We start from the raw sequence: 19,752 nt of genomic DNA, 5'->3' as shown, positions 1-19,752 counted from the left end.
TCCACTAGATAAGGTCCTATCCACAACATAAATAACTTTTGAATGGTCTTATCTAGTGAGGAGCTTAAGGAATGGTTTTTAACCATCACGAAGTCTCCAACTGTCACTGTCTTGGCGTTTCTCTTCTGTTTTAAATCCTTCGACAACTTCTTCTTCTCCCTGACTTGGGCTAAGAATAATTTGAACTTCCAATCCGGTTGGGCTTCTTCCCGTTCGGGCCAATTGAAATGAGTTAAGGATCTCTCTGGGTTAAGGATGATTGAAGAATAGTTCAGCAGGCGAATATCCAGTTGTTTCAGAAATATAATAATTAATTAACAAGACGACTGCAGGCGTATGTTACCATCAGGCTTACCAACAATTAAGGTGCTCATTCAAGATGAATATCAAGGCACAGTAATATCTCATCGTCTCCACATTTTTTCAGTTCTTCTTTCAGGAGCTTTCTTTAGGCTATCGGTATGGGATATGGAGATCGATACACAGGTTCTGTGGTGGTGAGTTCAATCTCACACTGGAAGTTTTTAATAGTACCTGGTCTCTCGGAAAATACATCTCTATGCTTCAATAAGACTTCTTTCAATTGGCTTCTACCCAATTCGCATAAAATCTCATTCGCATTGGCCTTCTGAAGAATGTCGTCAGGACTAGCCGTCCACTGATCGACATGGGAATCTTCACGGACATTTCTTACATACGACCCTTTCGAAGATACATTATTCACGAGGTCCTGCTCTACCGGAACTCCGTCTACGGTGAGGGATAACTTCTCGCGCTGTAGGTCAATTCCTGCTTCATATTTCCTGAGGCAGCCCAAAATAAAGTCAGCTTCGAGACCTTTCAAGACAAACATGTCCTCCAATAAATTTCTTCCAGCAATCTCCAGATATACTTGTCTACATCCCACAACTCTAGTTTTGTTTCTCCCAGTGAAATCAGTAAGCCTAACATCTGGACATGTTTGTAACCGCAATGACGGCAGCTTCCCTTTAATCTTCTTCCAAATGGCGTAGCTCATGAGATTACATTCGCTGGCAGTGTCCAGAACACAAATAAAATCGACGCCTGTTACAGTTGCTTTAATTAACGGAGCCCTGGGTAAATTTTCCTTTCTAACTGCCTGTTGTAGTGCTCTATCTAAACTTTGTTCTCCTTAATTGAGAATCAGCACAACAAAAAGATGATTATCTTCACTATTTATAACGCTGTCATCGGTTCCCAGAGAAGTCCAAGATTTTAGCCCAACCGTGATCGGGAACGAAGAATTCACGTTGGGCGACTGGCTAAATCCGACTGCATACAACTCGGATTAGCACTAGTCGATGGTGCCCAACAAAAATCTCTTGTCATGTCGACGCTTTGTCGTTGCTCGTTCGTCAAACGTGAAGCAGAAGGTTCAACCGGAGGCGCCGTAGCTCTGAAGTTACTGGGTTCAGAGGCGTTACGTGAGGAGTCACGGGAATGGTCTTCTGGATCAGATCTGGAACGACGCGGCCCAAGTGCCTAGTTGTTCCTGCCATCCCTTCTAGGAGGATGACGTCGTCTGTTGTAATTGGAATATCCATTCCTCTGGTTCTGCATAACTTGTCTGACTCTGGGTTGTTGGTTTCCAATTCTATTTTGTCTGGGAGCATTTCCCTGGCCTGCACCTTCCCTATTCCACACAGGCTTGCAACTGTCCTGCTCTTCAAGCACCTCGAATCTTTTCAAAAAATCAGCAAGCTGTCGTACAGTTCGAGGAGAATTAGCCAAACTCAGGCTGCGGGCTCTGTATGGAAGCTGAGAGATTATTAAGTTCACTATCTCTGGTTCCACTTAACGGGCAGACAGATTGCGGTAGGCTGAGTAAATGGACCAGGCATATTCCTCCATGCTCATACCGGACTGCTTTAAGTATCGGCGAGATCTCACTGCTGTCAGCTGCCTCTCTTTGGCCTCTTCTGAAGCATATTGTTTGCGAAAACGACGGCAGAAATCAGAATAGGACTTGAACTCTAACTGGTTTGCTCGAAACCAATGCTCAGCCTGGCCCTTGAAAAGCCGAGGAATAATTTCCAATCGGTATTCGTATGGAATGTGCATTAAACCAAAATTGATATTAAGTTCTTTTAAGTATTGCTCAGCATTCTGGGCTTCCAGGTCTCCCTTGAACTTCGACAAGGAATTAAGGTCTGCCATCTTTGGAGTTCCAGTCATTGCTGATCGCTGAGTTGTTGGCGGTGACTCATCTGGCCCGCTCCTTGAATTTCCATGCCTTCGTGTTCGCTTCCTGATTTTTGCTTGATACTGAGAGTCAGAACTGGTGCTGGAAGAGGAGGAACTGCGATCTTTCTTCCTTTCTAGACGTTTCCTCTTTGTCCTTTCTTCATAAAGACTGTGCCGGGCCCTGCGAGATTCACGCTCTCTGTAACCTCTGTCATCGCCCGAAAGACTAAAGGTAGGTGGAACAGCAGACGCCACTTCATTAGCTCTTGAATCAGCAGTAACTCGTGGGCGACAGACTTGTTTGTCTTCTCTAGTTCTCTCTCCACCGGCTCTGTCCATCGCTTCATTTAGTTCAATGTTCATGGTTGGCAACGCTGCACTCTCAGCAACTGCAGACGGATGACCAGCTGTTCGAGATCCAGTTTCTGTTTCCGTTTGGCGGGTAACGTGCATGGTCTCTAACTGATTCGTAAGTTGTTCTACTTGAGTTTTTATTTCCTCAACGTCCTTGCTTCTTTGAGACACAACTACTGAAATCTGACTAATATTTTCTTGGACCTCAGCCCGGAACTGTATTTTGTCAGTCTCGGCCTCGGCCAATATCTGTTCCATCGTCAGCTGTTTTTCAATAATCTTATTGCACTCCTCCGTGAATCTCGAATTAATATCCTCTACATCGATGCGAACACTTTCCGTGGCTTTATTAACATCGGCTGCCAAGCTACGCCGGAAGTCATCAAAGTCTATCTCTCTAGCCTGCCGGATTTCTTCAGAGAGTCGCGCCCTAGATTCCTCGTTCTCAGACTTCAGTTGTTGAATCTCACAGGCCATCTCGCCTATTTCAGCTCTTAATACTTTTATAGATTCATCGTGCTGCTTACCGATATCATCCTTTAGCAACGCACATTGTCTGAGAATATCTTCCTTTAATATGTCAGATTGTCTACAGATATCAGCCTTCAGTGCTTCAGACTGTTTACACATATCAGCCTGCAATGTTTCAGACTGTTTGCAGATATCAGCTTTCAAGCTGATAATGGAATCAGCTTGCTGTTTAATATCAGCCTGTAGTGTTTCAGACTGTTTGCTAATATCTTTGCTTATCCTGTAATTTTTCCATACTTTCGACTTGTTGCTTGCTAATCCCTTCAATCATGGCTTTTAATTCTTTGAACATATTTAATGAATCAGATGAACTATCCGTAGATAATAATTCACAATCTTTATAAACCAAATCGGTAGACTCGTGGCTTTCAGTTCGAATATCTAAGCCACAACATTCATAATGTAGAAGCTTTGTACATTTCTTGCATACAAATGTGGTTCTTTCTTTATCAATAGCCCGACAACAATCGGGAGTATTAAGCTCTGAACTTGAAGCAAGATTTTTATTTGCGCTACGCAAATGTTTTCTTTCCATTTCGAACGAAGTAGTTCTGTGCTTTTCTACAAATATAAAAGTTTAGTGCTCTTGCACAATGAATCTCAACTTTAAACAATTGTCTTGCCCTTGTACACTACAAAATCGAGCCAACACGTTGAGCTGCCACTTGATACGTTCTAAGCACAATTACTTCACGCGTCGTATTATTTTACTATTAATATTAACTTAATAATACTCAGCGGTGAACGATGAGACTCGGTGAAGTACACAGACTCCTCTCAGGTACAGGGATAGTGTTAGGCAAAGACAATATTCACAGCACAGAGAAATAAAACCACATTACTGCCGTATGTATAAACTGCAATTATAATGCAACTATACTTGAGACGAAGGCGAGGATTTCGCTTTGTCGATGAATTGACTCAATTAAAACGCATAAACTCAATGCGTGGCTATCGGCAAGCCTATGATCACATAGACCTAGCTTGCGCCCCGAACTACCACACCAAGAGATATGCAATGATAACTGAGCCAATATTTGCTCTTTAGCCTTTTATTTCCAAATTAATCCTTAGGCTAACTTTATTATTTGACGTAGAATGGTTGCAGTATTGTGCATATCATCAATGCATGGCTATCGGCGTACCTATGATCACATTGGCCTAGCTTGCGCCCCGAACTACCATACCAAGATGTATGCACAACACCGAGGAGTTCTTTTTAAGTTTAAAAACTTCGTCGATCCGTGGCGAAAAAGTGTGATGATTCTTACCCGATATCCTCGCTTTTATACAATTTTCGAGAACACAGATTAAAGTACAGATGAATCATTCACTATCTACAAAAGGATACTATCAACAAAACTGACATCTATACATCTTTAGAAATACAAATTCGTCTAGTGCACTCTTGCAAACATGAAGATACATTAAACTACTCATAACAGAGCATAAAATACAATAAACATTAAACAAAAGATATATATTACAAACAGGGTGCAATATTACATATAATAACAAAGAAATTACACTTTCTTTTACAAAAATAAATACATTAGTGACATATCTTCTACTGGTGACGTCACATAAAAATGTGGATCATGTCATGTAAACGTCGTCCTAGTAGGTATAGTGCTAATAAGGTGTGCGAATGTGTGGTTAGAAGTGGTCACTGATTGCATTTTGTAAACACCGAGTGCTTTACTCCTTGCGCGTTCCGAGGTTTGCTCTTTGTTTACAAAACAGAACATTTCTGAGAAGTGGCGTTGTAATCAAACAGGATGTAGAGTCCCTGGATGTATGACGTGACGTCATATACGAGTACTCGCGACCCATTTTGTGGGTGAAAATCCTTGGTTGGCGCTTCAAATAGCATTGGTTCTTATGGAACGCAGGGCATCACGAACTTTAATTTTTTATTTTGTCTTGAATGGAATGGCCAAATTTCGAGTATTACTTCAAAGATGAAGAAACGAACTTAATAAATATGTAAATATTTAAAAAATGATGCCTAGAAATGTTTTTGTTATACATGTTTAAAGTTACACAAACGGCTACTCGCTCTCAGATACACATTACACGTAATAACATGTACAGAAACCTGGAAATTCGATGTTTCACACATAGGATAATAAGGCATAGGCGTAATCAGTGGCTACTTTTTGCCACCTTTGCCCCAGCACTATGATAAACCTTATCTCAGGAATTCTGGTCCGGGGGAGAAAATCACCAACCGTAATGGGTTCTGGACTGTAAAGAACATTTTTATCTGTAAAGTAATTATTTCATTTTGGTTCAGGAGCCTTTTTTTCCGGATGAATTGAAATACGCTCCAGGAACCTTTTTTCCAGACCAAGTTAAATCCGGTCCACGAACCTTTTTTCAATGAAACAATAGGTAGCTTGAACCGAATTTAATTTGTGCGAGAAAGAATGTTCCCGTCCTGCATCGGAACCCAATATAACCCATTATAATTTATCAGTTCCTGGACCTTTAACAACCTTGTCTTATCTACCAAGAGACAATAAACTATCCTTGTCCCTCCCTCCTCCAGTTTTGGAACCCAATCGCCTCCACCTGTCTGTGTGTGTGTGTGTGTGTGTGTGGGGGGGGGTGTGTGTGTGTGGGGGGGGGTGTGCGTGCGTGCGTGCGTGCGTGCTCGCGCTCGCTCGCTCGTGTGTATGTATGTATGAAGTTTAGGTTTCAGTCCACTTCATGCATAGAGATGCTAATCGGGACCGAACCTACAATTTAATTTGGGATCCGAACCACTATGCGCCTCCACAGGGTATCGAACCCAAGATCTCTTGATTATAAGTTGATGAGCGCGCGCGTGTTTGTGTATGTCACCAGCTTCCATGACATCACAAAGTTAGTCTTGTATTATCCATTCACAATATTTAACACAACGAACTACAAAAGCTTAATATTTAGATTTCTGACTGAATCGATCTTACCTCCAGGAACATTTCAAATTTTATAAAATATTAGAAAGCACGTAAATAATATTGATAATAATAAAATACAATCTTTACCGTTTTGAATAATCCACCTTTATTTTTCCAATTACCAAATGAAAAAAATGCGATTAGATATTTTTTTTTACTACATTTAAAACACCCTGAATTCGTAAAACAAAATCAGCTTTCGTATGTAAATACTATTTAAATGCTGTGTAATGACAACTTACGAGTCCGAGTCTCGCATGCAAGATAATTTTCTGAAATTTTTAAGTATAGGATGATGAGGAAAGTTGTTGTAAGACTAGAATTTCGTATCAAATAAACTTTGGAAACCTAATTCTCGTGTGTATTTTGAATTAATTTATAATTTTCCAGAAATCTTGTAAATATTTGGCTGCACAAGTTACCGTGGTCATAGGTTACAGCTTTTTAAAAACATTTTTAGTGTTATTTTAAGTGATCACACGTACATGCAAAGGAAGTGAAAGTGTACAAATACTAATGCAATTAGCATAATTAGCCTAACCTTCTCGAAACACTTAGATGCTAAGAACACTAAATTTAAATGACCTAACTCACTAATTCACTTATTCACAGATTCAAAGAGATTTACTTCACACAGAAAATGGAATTCCTTGAGAATGATAGGGAAAGTAGGTTACTTTAATTAAGAAATCCAAAGCAAATAGCAAAATAATGAACTTGACCTCATGTACTATGAGGATAATTTTGCTATTGTTAGTGACCACAGGAATTCTTTGTTCATAAAATTTATATTCCTTTTCGGTGCAGAAGCAAGGTAATGGTAAAAATCAAAGAGCAATGAATGATGCAAGTTGTTTTTCAGGATACGATATTAGTTTTAGGAATATCAGCGCGTGTTTCATTAATCCCTAAAGAGGACAGTTAATTCTTAACCCGAAACATATTTCTAGATCTATATTTGTGAAAGCAGTGCCGCGCTGGGAGAAGGCCGAGGCTGAAGTCATCATACCCGGTCGAGTGGTTTGGATTCCACTTTAAACTATAGGTCCAGTCCCCATTAGCCTTACTTTGCATAAAGTGAACTTAAAGCAAAACATCAAAAAACTCAAACGTAATTTTAGGGTTTTAGATTTGGAAAGCAAGTTATGCCAAAATTCGACATTTACAGTTGCGCAAGTTTCAACTGCCCTCCTTTATTTGCCATTATTAATGTCCTTTTCAAAACGAAGTATTTTGTTTCTTTTGTTTTATCGATCCAAGATATATGCTGTGTAGTGTATAACTACATTATATATTCAACAATGGCAACAGAAAGAAAGTAAACACTGACAAGAGTGAAGATTTTTTTTTAGTTTTCTCCATAAATCAAATGAATGATCTTCAATATTCAGTTTTAATATTATGAGTTTTTAACTGAAAAGACTGCTGCTTACTGTATGAGGATTAATGAATGATTCTTTTACTTGGCTCACATGGGTTTTCCAAATTGTTAAGTGCATATGAATCTTTGCATTTAATCAATTAGTTATGGGGTAAGTTTTAAAACACACAAGGAACGCACAATTTTTATTCATTCTGCATGAAACTTTCCCAGCATAAAAATGAGAATTTTCAGACGAGGTATCACTGAAAAATGGTAGAAGGAATTTGCGCAAAATAAATGCAAAAAAGTCGATACCATTACAGAAGCGATCACTTACTGAAATAAATATTCCTCTGGCCAATTGGGGAAAAGAGGTTCAACAATAGAAATATGCATAGCACTTGGAAAACAAATAGTTTTACACACTACATTGGGGAAGTAATTTAGACTAAAAAATCCATCAAATTTGATGATGTAGCTAAGCAGCAATTCTTCTTTTGTTCATATCGCTTTTAAACTCTTGGGAAAAGTTTCATTTACTGACATTTATTACCATAGGCGTCGACTTTACAGGGGCATGGCAGTTTCTGCCCCCCCCCCAATTTCTCAAGAAGTGTGTGTACAATATACACACAAAAATAATAAACACAAAGAAATATTGTCAATCTTGCCCTCCATCCAATTTTATATGAAGTAGGCACCCTCTGATTATCACACTATTGAAATAAGACATCCATTGCCCAAAACGTTAGGATAAGGAAGCCTTGTCAAGGATCGAAGTTATTTTTCATATCTTATGGAAGTAACGCAAAGAAAACGTTTCTATATACGTGTTTGGTTGTTTTAAGATATTTGTTTTCTCCTGTATGATTTTGTACACCTCACATCGGAAAACGTGGACTTTGATTGATTGACTGACTTGGTGTTTAAGTCCACTTTATGCACAGTAAGGCTAATCGGGACTGGATCTACAGTTTAAAATGGGATCCGAACCACTATGTGCCTCCACCGGGAATCGAACCCCAGATCCCTTGATTACAAGGCGACGTGCACTTTGACTATAACCATAAAAGTATGATATATATTAACTGGATCATGTTTCAAGTTTGACATAAGCGATACAATCGACAGGCATAATTCATCAACATATTTTCTAACGATTTTCCTCATCTTACTCATCAAAGTAATGTAAACGCAAAAACAGCGACACTTCTTATAAAATAATTTGTAAGCCTTTCTAGTATCACAATATTCATAAGAAAAATATGCACGGAGTCAAGACAAGAATATATTTTCTCTTATTGAAACATTCATGTTTTCCTAATCAATTACATCTTAAAATTGTCATGTGGCAATCGGATGGGCAGAGACATTTTTGGGTGGGCGCTTGCCCACCCTCGCCCACCCATCGCGCCGTCCCTCTCAGGACAATCCACTGCTATGTACTGAACAAAGACAATCAATTCGTTTTCTCATTTCTTTCTTTTGTCTCTTTCGAATGCAAGTGATATCCAAAACATTCCAAATTGTGTCGCCTCAGAAGTTCATAAGGTGAGATAACCGATACATCAACAGTCGCCAACAATGGAAGTTAAAAGTAGCTTACATTCGTGTGGAACACAAAGGCATGTGCCTATTTTTGGATGGGCTGACTCACTCAAGAACACGAGGACTACAATATTACCATGGTTCTTCCTGTATTCTCACACATGATCATAATGTACCATGCATTTTTCTTATTTGACTGTGTATTTGGAAAAACAAATATTGAGATAGAGTAAAACGCCCATTTCAGAGCAGAATCATGCGTAATTTCCCACATAGTTTTGAAATTATGTATGAAATTTCCATTACACAAATAATATTTTGTTACAAAATGAATCGTGTTGAAAGTTATATATTTGGTCTCTTATAGGGAGGCCCAACGGAAAGGGGGGTGCTCGGGCCCTCCTAGCCTTCCCGGTTTCGGCGCCTCTGCTATTGTTGTTCTAATGATTTAAAGTGTTTAACAAGTTCTTATTATTGGCTGTTTCTATAAACTAACTGCTGCATATATTAAGTTAATATATTTTTTTTATCTTGGTCGTTTTTATAGAACATTTCTAGAATGATGATTAGATGGAGTTATCCGGGCCTCTTCGCTTTGTAATCAAGGGGTTCCGCGTTCGATAACCGGTGGAGGGACAGGGTGGTTCGTATCCACTTCACTGTAGTTACAGTCCCGATTAGTCTATCTGTGCATAAAAGAAGAGAAACAAAACTTGAAACTCATACTCGTTGGAATTCCTGAAATATGTTTATCATAAGTATACATTTTTATGAATTAAAAACATTTTATAATGCTTGACTTTTATTTTTTTATAGATTTGAGCAAAGTACATCAGAGTTTCATCACTCACATCCACTCAGTTCACACGTAGAAGGTTTGGAAAGAGAGGAGAGTCCAGTTATCCGCTTCGATAGAATAGGGAAGTAGGGAGGAATTTAGTTCTGCTGGATAACAGAGACCTGACCGTTGCTGGCAGCGTAGGGATATGAGTAGGCATAGGGATAGTTGAGGCCACGGATGCCATAGTTGATCCCGTAAACTCCGTAGTTGATTCCCTTGAGGTTGCTCACTGGAACTGTCTGGAGCTGGGCAACTTCATAGTTGACTGGAAGTACCTGTTGCTGGAGCTCATAGGTGGTGGCTGGGACGATTCCATAGTTCAAGGTCTTCACGTTGGCCTGCTCCAGGTTCAGAGGGGTGACCTTCACGTTCTGGATTTCCAGGTTCTGGACATCGCTGACTGGAGTCACGTAAGAGCTGTGGATGCGAGTCACTGGAACGTCCAGCTGCTGGATCTTGCTCACTGGCTGGATGTACTGGCTCTGGACTGGCAACAGCACCTGGTTCTGGACTCTCCTCAGTGGGCTGACAACATGGCTCTGCACCACTGGGACCTGCTGGACCTGCAACAATTATTTTCAACAGTTATCATTTTACTACATTCATTATCCTTCCTAATAACCTCCCCTCCCCCAATCAATCGTAACCGGTAACACACGTTTACACATTTAACCCTAATCGTTATTCTTACATTTATATCCCCCTCCATATATATACTTTCTACAGGTAATTTATTTCACACAAACACTTACTGACTTTACATACCGGGTGTTTCGTAAATACTTAGTGGTTACAAACATTTATTGCAAGTTGACACGTCCTTTGCTCTTGTGTCAATGTTTATTGTGTTTTCCTAATTACCTTTCTTCTTGTACAAATCTTATTGTTATTAATCCTAATCTCTGTTATTCATTTTGTAATTCTTGTGGTATTTAATATTTAAACCTATCACTGATGATGTCAGGATAGAGACTGACCTTATGTACATATCTTGTATGAGCTGTTGTCATGAGAATTAATATTGTGATTTGTCCTTAGTTTTAAAAAGAGTGGTCAAGTTGAATTGTAAGAAGCTGTTATTTCTTTGACTGAAATGGATTCTATGAACATAAGTATTTATTTTGCTAATAAGTAAAATATACTTATTTTCTCCTAGTGAAAACTTGACTTTGATTTCCTTCGAACAAGGAAAGAAACAAAGATATTACACATACCCTGTGAGGCATCACGTGAATGCTGCAAGTCTTCATGTGATCATTTCTTGTGTGTTTAATTTTAAATCATGTTCTCTTGACGCAAAGAACGTGTCAAAGTAAGGTATTGAACTTACGTTAATGAAGCCAGTCCAGAACGATCAAAGAACTCAAACAGCTTGTGCGTGTATGTTTCGTTAAGCTGAGAGTTCACATGCCTGCCGCTAGGCGACACTCAAATTACCCACATCACTCACAGTGTTATGTGCAATGTTTTGGTTCCCAAGATTATCGGACCTTACACGTATGACTTCTTTTTCTGGAATTTCATCAAACACATGGTATTCGTCTCACCGATGCCGCATGATATCGCAGGCCTAAGGGAGCGTATCATCGCAGACATAGACACTATCGACAACTCCATGTTGATGCGAGTTTGGCAAAAACTAGACTATCGTGTCGATGTGTTTGGTGTCACCCGCAGTGCATACATTGAACAGTGTAGGTGTAAAAAAACTGTTTGATCTCCTGTTTCGTTTTGGACTTCTTTCATTAACATATGTTCAATAGTTTACTTGCAATAAATTTTTGTAACCCCTCAATTACTTATGAAACACCTGGTATTTTATTTGTTATGTAATATATACCGATACAAAACTTACAGATATATATATACATGTTTTTACACAAATCAGTGTAAATATATTATAAAACCTAGTATAAATGTTACTAATCTTTACTGTTTTTTCATTTAATTTAATATTCTATCATTTCACTCATGCTTGATGTACTTTGTACTCATTATTGATATTGGTTTCCTATTTTGTCGTTACTCTCACCAATATAACGAAAACATTGTTCTGGGTACCCGAGCAAAATGTTAAATGTTAGATGTACAGAACAGAAAATAATAGGAACAAAATTGTAACCTTATTATACAATCCTCTGAAATTGATACAATGGATGCCACTGACCAATATGTAATTTGTAATATAATAGATGAAAATGTGATGTAATCAATAGGGAAAGGATTTTAAGGTTTAAAATTATGGTCGGAAAAGGAAGAAAAAAGTTCTGTAAATGTTTTTAAAAAGGTACAAAAAAGGTGCTGATAGAATGCCTTTATTCAATGCTCTCTTTTTCTGCGCCTTCTGTATATAATGCGCGCGGACCGCATAGAGAACTGTGTATATAATGCGCGCGGACCGCATAGAGAACTGTGTATATAATGCGCGCGGACCGCATAGGGAACTGTGTATATAATGCGCGCGGACCGCGTAGAGAGCTGTGGTTCTGCCGAATAGGTTTTGTTGAAGTTTGTGTTTTCTCTCGCGGGTTTTGCTACATTATCTTGGGAACTATTGAGGCTGCAATGATTATATTATACCATTTCATAGCTCTCGTTCTGCTCTACAAAATTAGACTATAGGATTTTATGTACCTGCTCAAGAAGAGTGAGAATCATTTATTTCCTGGCCAATTTTTTAACAAAACATGAAAGAAAAGGAAGGAAAAAGGTTCTGAAGCATCAAAGAGGGGGTAAAAAGGGGATAATTGTGCTAATCTCACGAAAAGGTGCAACAAAGTGTGTTCATTTTTCTTGATTTCATGTCCTAAAATACTTCAAACGATCTGTATGAAAACAGATATTTTTTTTTGGAAAGGTTCTGCACTTTAAAATCCGTTCCCTATTAATCAAACACAATGCAAATAAAGTACTCAGCACACAAAAATGAGGGAACCGTAATTTTAAGAATATGACAACCTGGTTTATTTATAGGCACTAGGATGTGTGCTTGTTCAGAGGGTTACCCTGGTTTTTATTATTATTATTATTATTATTATTATTATTATTATTATTATTATTACCTGCTGGATGGCGCTCCTAGTGTCGGCAACAACGTGGACTGGGTAGTTCTGCTGGACCTGCTGTTGCAGCTGTTGTTCCAGTTGCTGGTGCACCTGCTGGACTTGGAGGTTTCTGGAATCGGCGACCAGAACCTGGAGTGGTTGGTGCTGGATCTGCTGCTGGTACAGGCTCCTTTGTGCTGCCTGGTCTCCTTGGACGAGGAGGGAGACGGGCTGGATCTCTACGGGGTTGGCGACCACCTCCGGCACCACAGCACCCCCGACGGCCTTCTTCTCGGTGATGCTGTAGGCGAAGTTGTTGCCTGCGCGGTCGTTACGAACCACCGAGCTCTCATATGTCGCGGGGACGACAGATGCAGCATGGGCGGCTGCGGCCAAGAAAAGAACGACGAACTAAGAAAGAGAAAGAAAGCATACATAAGTATCAAGATGAAAAATGGCATAAGATAGGTATCATTGCTAATATCATATACAGGGCGGGGCATATTGTATCTACCAATTTAAGTTGGCAACACTGGCAGAATGCACGTGCGCATGCGCGGCATACCTACATCCGTGTAGAGTAGGGAGTCAGGCAATATATATACAATGGAGCGTTGTGCGGTGCAGGGGTGGATTGAGGTGGTGGAAACCTTAATCCAAACAGGCAGCGGGCACTGCGGCGGTGGATTGTTAGTGGAGAGCCACGGGTAATGTTGTGAACCATCGCGCGCTATTCCACAGGACATGTTGAGATGTGCGTCATGTAAGTCTTCCCGCATCGCCTCGAACAGTGCATACAAACAGAAGGAGTGGTTTTAGAGGACGTTATTTTCAAGGTGCACTGAAGTCTGTATTGTCCGCATTATACATTCGATTAAATGCCTCTGTGTACACTTTTATTTTATAACTGTATAAAGTTACTACAAGCATCGTCTTTCCGTTCTCATTTGAAGTTGGTAAATACAATATTCATCACCCTGTATATTTCCATTATTATATTATGCTTTTCTGACACTTTTGGCTAATCGCGAAGATGTGAATGAGTGATGATGACATGATGATTTTAACGAAGGGACACTGACAAACAACACCAATACATAGGTCTCGATTCGAACCTCGGCCCCCTGGCGGCGTAGGGTACTTTGATAACACCTCCGCCTTCTTTTTAAAAAGAAGACACGTAAGCGGCAACTTTCCCCCATACATCAAACTCAAATAAATTATTCTCACTTCACTTTTTCATTCAGGACAGACGAACCCAAACATCCATGTCAGAACCAAGATTCGAACCCGGGACCCCTGGCGTCATAGCGCGCTGTACTGAGGTCGGCGGTACCACATAGACGCTAGATGCTGTGGTGATTGAGTCTCCATCTCTTGAATCAATGGTATTCAGGTACCATTATCAGTAAGGTAAGGTTCCCAGTGAATATAGCACTGTGACATGAAGGCACAGTGAGGATAGGGCCACAATCATTCTCGATCTCGGCCATTTCGGAGATGACGTGATCAGCACCACGTTCCGGTCGCGTTTACTACCCATGGTTGGCCCCAGGCACCCACTAATTTGAGGCTGGGTGAACCCCAGAGCCACTTTATGTAGGGACAAGGCCAGAAAAATTCCGACCATAGATCATCTAACCGGGAATCGAACCCGGGTCTCACACTTGGCAGTCAGACATCCTAACGACTAGACCGCCGCGGATATCACAAGTACCGAGCAGAGAAATTATGCGAATGGTATAATACATGTAACATTGCTAAAGAATACCATATAGCTTGCATGCTTGATTGATTTGGTTTATTTTACTTTGCTTTGCTAACACTTTTGGCTAATCGCGACGATTCTTCGTTACCAATCATTTTCAGATTTTAACGTTTCATAACGTTTACTCTCTCTCTCTCTCACATGACTTTCTCCCGACCTTTCTCTCACACTTCATACATACTGTTTTCTTCACTCACATTGTATGTTTTTTTTTTCTTGTCGATGATTCTAAAGATATGCAATGGATGTTATATCAGGCACAAAATAATATATCCTTATCCGGAAGTCAACATCAGAACCCATGCATAGCAGTACGTTGTAGTTATTTAAAGTATCAATCGATATTTCGTTTTGATATATCATGAATTTAAATTAAATTAATCGATAATGACAAAGGAGACTTTCGAAAATAAACATGCAAAATTTTGGAGCATAAATAATTTGCAATGGGTGCATAGAATTTACAGACAAAAACAAAAATTTGTACCAACAAGAATCTATTAACAGGGTGTTCGGGCTAGAGGTATACAAAAATAACTGCTCATAATGTGAACATATATTGTCTCATAGTGAAGCTCAGTCCAACGACCATCGATCCTAGATTTCAGTAGTCCACTTGCACAATCAATTGTGCTGTTGAGTCACACATGCGCAGAAACTGCCTGGCCACCGAGATTCCCAGATTTAACACCATTAGATATTTTTACATGGGATTTCATTTAAGATGTTGTGTACAAGAGGAAAGTTCGCGATTTGGGTGATTTGACACAGCGTATCATTGCGCAAATAACGCCTCAAATGTTGGTCAACAATTGGCACGAGCTTGAGTAACGTTTGGATAACTGTCGAGCTACAACGTTACCCACATTGAAGTGTAACAGCGTCCATAAAAACTTTCTGAGTTACTTTGTACAAAACCGGGACAAGGAAGTTAATAAACTTTACATTTGCTACAACATATGTGTGTATTTTTTAATACCTCTAGCCCGGACATCCTGTATAATAACAACTGAATTCAGAAAAGCAACTAAAGACGGAAAATACTTAAACTTATACAACCCACACAACAATCATATATGGTTGGTCATATAAAGTGCAAGGTTTGTTGAAAGGCTATTTGTTGGACTTTACAAGTCACTTCATGTTCAGATAGGCTAATCGGGACTGGACCTACAGTTTAAAGTAGAATCGGAACAATGTGGCCCCCCTCATTGGAAGTCTACGAATAAACAATGATAGTCTGCATTTCCCCATACACAACGCACACTGTACAATTCGTGTAGATAATGGAATATAATAATAAAATTCGTCTTTACAAATTTAGGCAAGTATCAAAAACAGTATTATTAGCCATTCTCTTGAATGACTAATTTCTTACATATTTTTCTCAACATTTTACAGTTTATGTTTGAAAGAGAATTCGATTAGTTTGTTGTAAATAGGATTGTTTAGCTAAATAGAAGCCAATATCAATATCGCTCAAAATGGCAATTTTCTTTCAAAAGAACATAGTATATTACTTTTTAATGTAGTTGACTATGACGTAAAATATATTAATAGAGTTAATGTAATCTACTCATATCTGTGTATACATTCTGGAGTGTAGTTTGCACACGTGTAACCCACTTTGAACTGCTAGTCGAGTCTCAGTGCACACAGTTGACAAACTCAAACAAACATAGATTAGGTGTAGATGACGCAAGTAGAATAACTGACTCTATGATATTCCTAAACCCGAAGAGTTATTGCTGCAGCAACTTAAGACTTTCATCTCTTTCTATCTTGAGAGATCAATCAACTTTTGACCATCATGGTCATCTAAAAATTGCCAAACACGGTAGTGATCTTCCTAAATGTGTGCTTGATTTTTAGAGGTAGGAAAGATGAAAGTTTGTTTAAAGTCCACTCAGATAGGTTAATCGAGGCTAGATGAACAGTTTAAAGTGCTATTCGAACTACTGTACAACATTAATAAGCGGAGAATCGATCACAGTAATGCTTGATATAAAGATGACACGGTTGGCCACTGTTGGTAAGAGAATTCACACTCCCTCTTACTACATAACACTCACATACTATTAGCATATGAGACTCAAAAAATAAAAATAAAAAATCAGAATTCTAAACTCGATTTTAGTGCAAAATCGAAGAAAATGCATTAATTATAAAGAGCATATTCGCATTCAATGCTAATAGAAGTTATGCATGAGCATTATGTAGTATGATTTATTGTACTTCGCCTTTATGCCACTCTTGACTAATCGCCACAGCCTCGCTAGTCGAGGAATTGATGTTTAGGGTGTACTACCTGCAAGGAAGCTTGGCGTTTAGTTTGAAAGGGTCACCCCCTCCCACCCCCTTCCTGAGCATTACATCGTACAAGGTCCATATGGGATATAGAAGTAAAGTTCCGTTGATTCTCGATCTCGGCCATAGTGGAGATTTACGCTTCTTCTGCTAATAATGAGAGACTGGATGAACCCCAGAGTCACCTGAATTCCAATTCAAGAAGTTCAAAAATCATTAACCGGTTCATTTGACGCTTATGTTTGTTTGAATTTTTTTAAGTTAATTGTTTTAAGTCCATTTTGTACCCAGGAAAGCTATACGCGACAGGAACTACAGTTTAAACTTGTGCCCCACCAGATATCAAACCCTTTGATTACAAGGTAACGATGTTACCACTGCGCCATCGGCGAGGCCCTCCATCTCGCTTATTTAGCACAGGATAAAAAGCACTGTCCTATAAATGTGTTGAAACTATTATAATGATTTCATATGAATAGTGTCTAAATAGGGTCATCAAATTCGTTCTTGGTTGTCCGGAGGTATAGATCTACACAAACGAAATGAAACTCTAACCTTGTTTTCCTCACAATATTTACGAGGAGTGAAGAGCATATGGCCGCCATGTCGATGGTGCTATATCTTGTAAGGACATTCAGTTGAACATGTGGTGACCCCACACTTCTTCGCATCCCGTAAGGTCTGTGAGGAGGTAAGACCCGAGTTTTGTTTAAATTCTGTCCAGAAGTACACTCATGCGGCCAAGTAAATTGACTAAATAAATACTTAAACTGTGTTAACCGTCATAGACAGTTTTACTTGATTACAGAGAACTACTATGACACACCTAAATGTATGCAACCCAGATGCACAGTAGAGTGTAATGGGTTGCATACCGTTTAGGATAATACTGAGGTACTTCTAGCTGCTTGAAAAACAACACACTAACTCCTTTACCCCGCTGAACATATAAATATAAAATTGATTAATTCTTCAGTATCGTCACTATTAGCCAAAAACGGTTAAAAAGTGGCTTAAAATCAATCAAATGGCTTATTTGTAACAGACTGAATGACAAAATGTTAATGTTAATGTTACTATTAAGTGCTTCCATATCAATATTTGGAACCAAATTGTAACTAAACAACACGGTCATGAAAATAGGCGGCTGGGTAGAATTGCGCTGTTGCCACATATGGGAAAAGCAAAGCGAGAGGGGACAAAGGTCGCTGGTTCCCGCTCACTGTGTGGCAACGTCAACCGGGTTGCGTTGCCTACTTCGACCTTCAGACCGACCTCTCTCTGGGTTACTATTGTGTCATCCCTGACCTTTCCAGCAAATACTGTTGGTTTGTATCACATGGATTACAAAGACCAACTGTAAAACTCTACAACGAGATATTTCATTCTCTTATACCTCCAACTTGGCAACAGCGCTAACTTTTGCAACCCGCCAAATTTCATGGCCGTGACTTTAGTACGTACGAAACGATATCGTCTTAATGGATTTTTACATGTAATATGAGGCTGTGTAGTGCCGAGGGCGATTGTACAAAGGACTTGTGTAGAAAATTCACGTTTTTGAATGTCTGAATGTTTTCTCAAATTGAACAAAATTCAGTCTTAGCATAGTTGAAAGAAGCCGCGGTAGCTCAGTCGAATCGACCTCCGTGGCAGAGTGGTTAGCACAGCGCGCTACAGTGCCAGCAGTCCCTGGTTCGAATCCCGGCCGGACATGGATATTTGTGTTTGTCCTAATGAGAATACAGACAATTTAGAGAAAATTGAGGAAACTGTGATAAACGGGAGATACTACCGCTTAGGGATATTCCTTTAGAGAGAGAAAGTCGTTAGGGTGTCTGACTACCATGCCAGAGAGCCAGGTGCGATCCCTGGAGGAATACCGGGATCAACCACCCAGCGTCGTATAAAGTGGGTACGTGGAGGAAACTGTGGGCAATAAAGGCGGCCAGAGGCGTGGTGCTTATCACATCACTCCCACCTTCGGCCGTGATCAAGAAAATGTGGAGCCCTAACTCCACATTCCCTGTACGTCTTTATGGCCTGGTGCAAAAGCACAGGTGGGCATTTTACATAGTCGAAATTAGGCTATCGATCAAGAACAGCGAAATGTAGCCACCGAGGACTACCAAACGAAGTAAATGTGAACTGTTTCACCATCGAAGCACAAATCCAAGAAACAACTAAGAAAGTTCTGCCGTCTGGGTCTCAAAGACCGTCTACTCACCACTTTCATGTTGAGGATCACACCACCGTTGAGATACACAAACCCGAAGAAAGATATCAGCGGATGCAGGAAGATATCGGCTACGACTCTCGTTTTTATAGGAAATTGTTGCTACGTCAGGAAACCACGCCTTGACCAAAACGGGCACCCTGATTTTTCTGTTGATCAGGGGGAGGGGGCAATGGGGGATGTCAAGGTCAGATGCCGAATCTTCTTTTGCTTGCAGAAGAAGAATTCAGCGTCCATCAGTTTACTACTAACCCAGTATGTCCTTTCCAAGGTTAGCAACAGTGGAGCAGCCTGTTTTTTCACCTCCCTCCACTCCCAATTGCCTATTGTCAGCCACATATCAGTGTTTCCATCCTAACATTACATAATTTCCCCCTAATCGGCTTTTCACTTCAACATTAGAGAATTGAATCCTGTATCCACTAGTAGGTAAACGTAACTAGTGTCCACTGCCATACAGAATATATGCATGTACAACATATACATATATAACACTCTCACATAGACGAATGTTTTACAGTGCATCTCAGATGGTATAATGTTATTAAGGAGTCCCGGGTTCGATTCCCGGTGGAGTCATATTAAACAGCACTTCCTATCCAGGGGTGGC

At 39.7% G+C, this 19,752-nt stretch overlaps 1 protein-coding gene across 1 annotated transcript; it reads right to left on the bottom strand.

Moving 5' to 3' along the window:
* Nucleotides 1–9,730: 9,730 nt before the first annotated feature.
* On the bottom strand, nucleotides 9,731–19,281 carry LOC146002557 (uncharacterized). The gene is made up of 3 exons (XM_083140487.1): nucleotides 19,134–19,281; nucleotides 12,850–13,242; nucleotides 9,731–10,350 (listed from the first exon to the last, which is right to left on the bottom strand). The coding sequence occupies exons 1-3, from the start codon at nucleotides 19,140–19,142 to the stop codon at nucleotides 9,883–9,885; spliced, it is 870 nt and encodes a 289-aa protein (XP_082996613.1). The 5' UTR covers nucleotides 19,143–19,281; the 3' UTR covers nucleotides 9,731–9,882.
* Nucleotides 19,282–19,752: the final 471 nt, after the last annotated feature.

Source organism: Lepisma saccharinum, chromosome 18 (genome assembly GCF_977018435.1).
Source record: "Lepisma saccharinum chromosome 18, izLepSacc3.1, whole genome shotgun sequence".
Lineage (NCBI taxonomy): Eukaryota > Metazoa > Arthropoda > Insecta > Zygentoma > Lepismatidae > Lepisma > Lepisma saccharinum.
Note: the sequence above shows the minus strand (reverse complement) of the source record. Positions and strands in the feature narration are given on the sequence as shown.

Coding starts and splice junctions, on each gene's coding strand:
- LOC146002557 (XM_083140487.1), bottom strand. Junction 10,351..12,849: donor CTAGGAGCGCCATCCAGCAG/GTAATAATAATA, acceptor TAATTGTTGCAG/GTCCAGCAGGTCCCAGTGGT.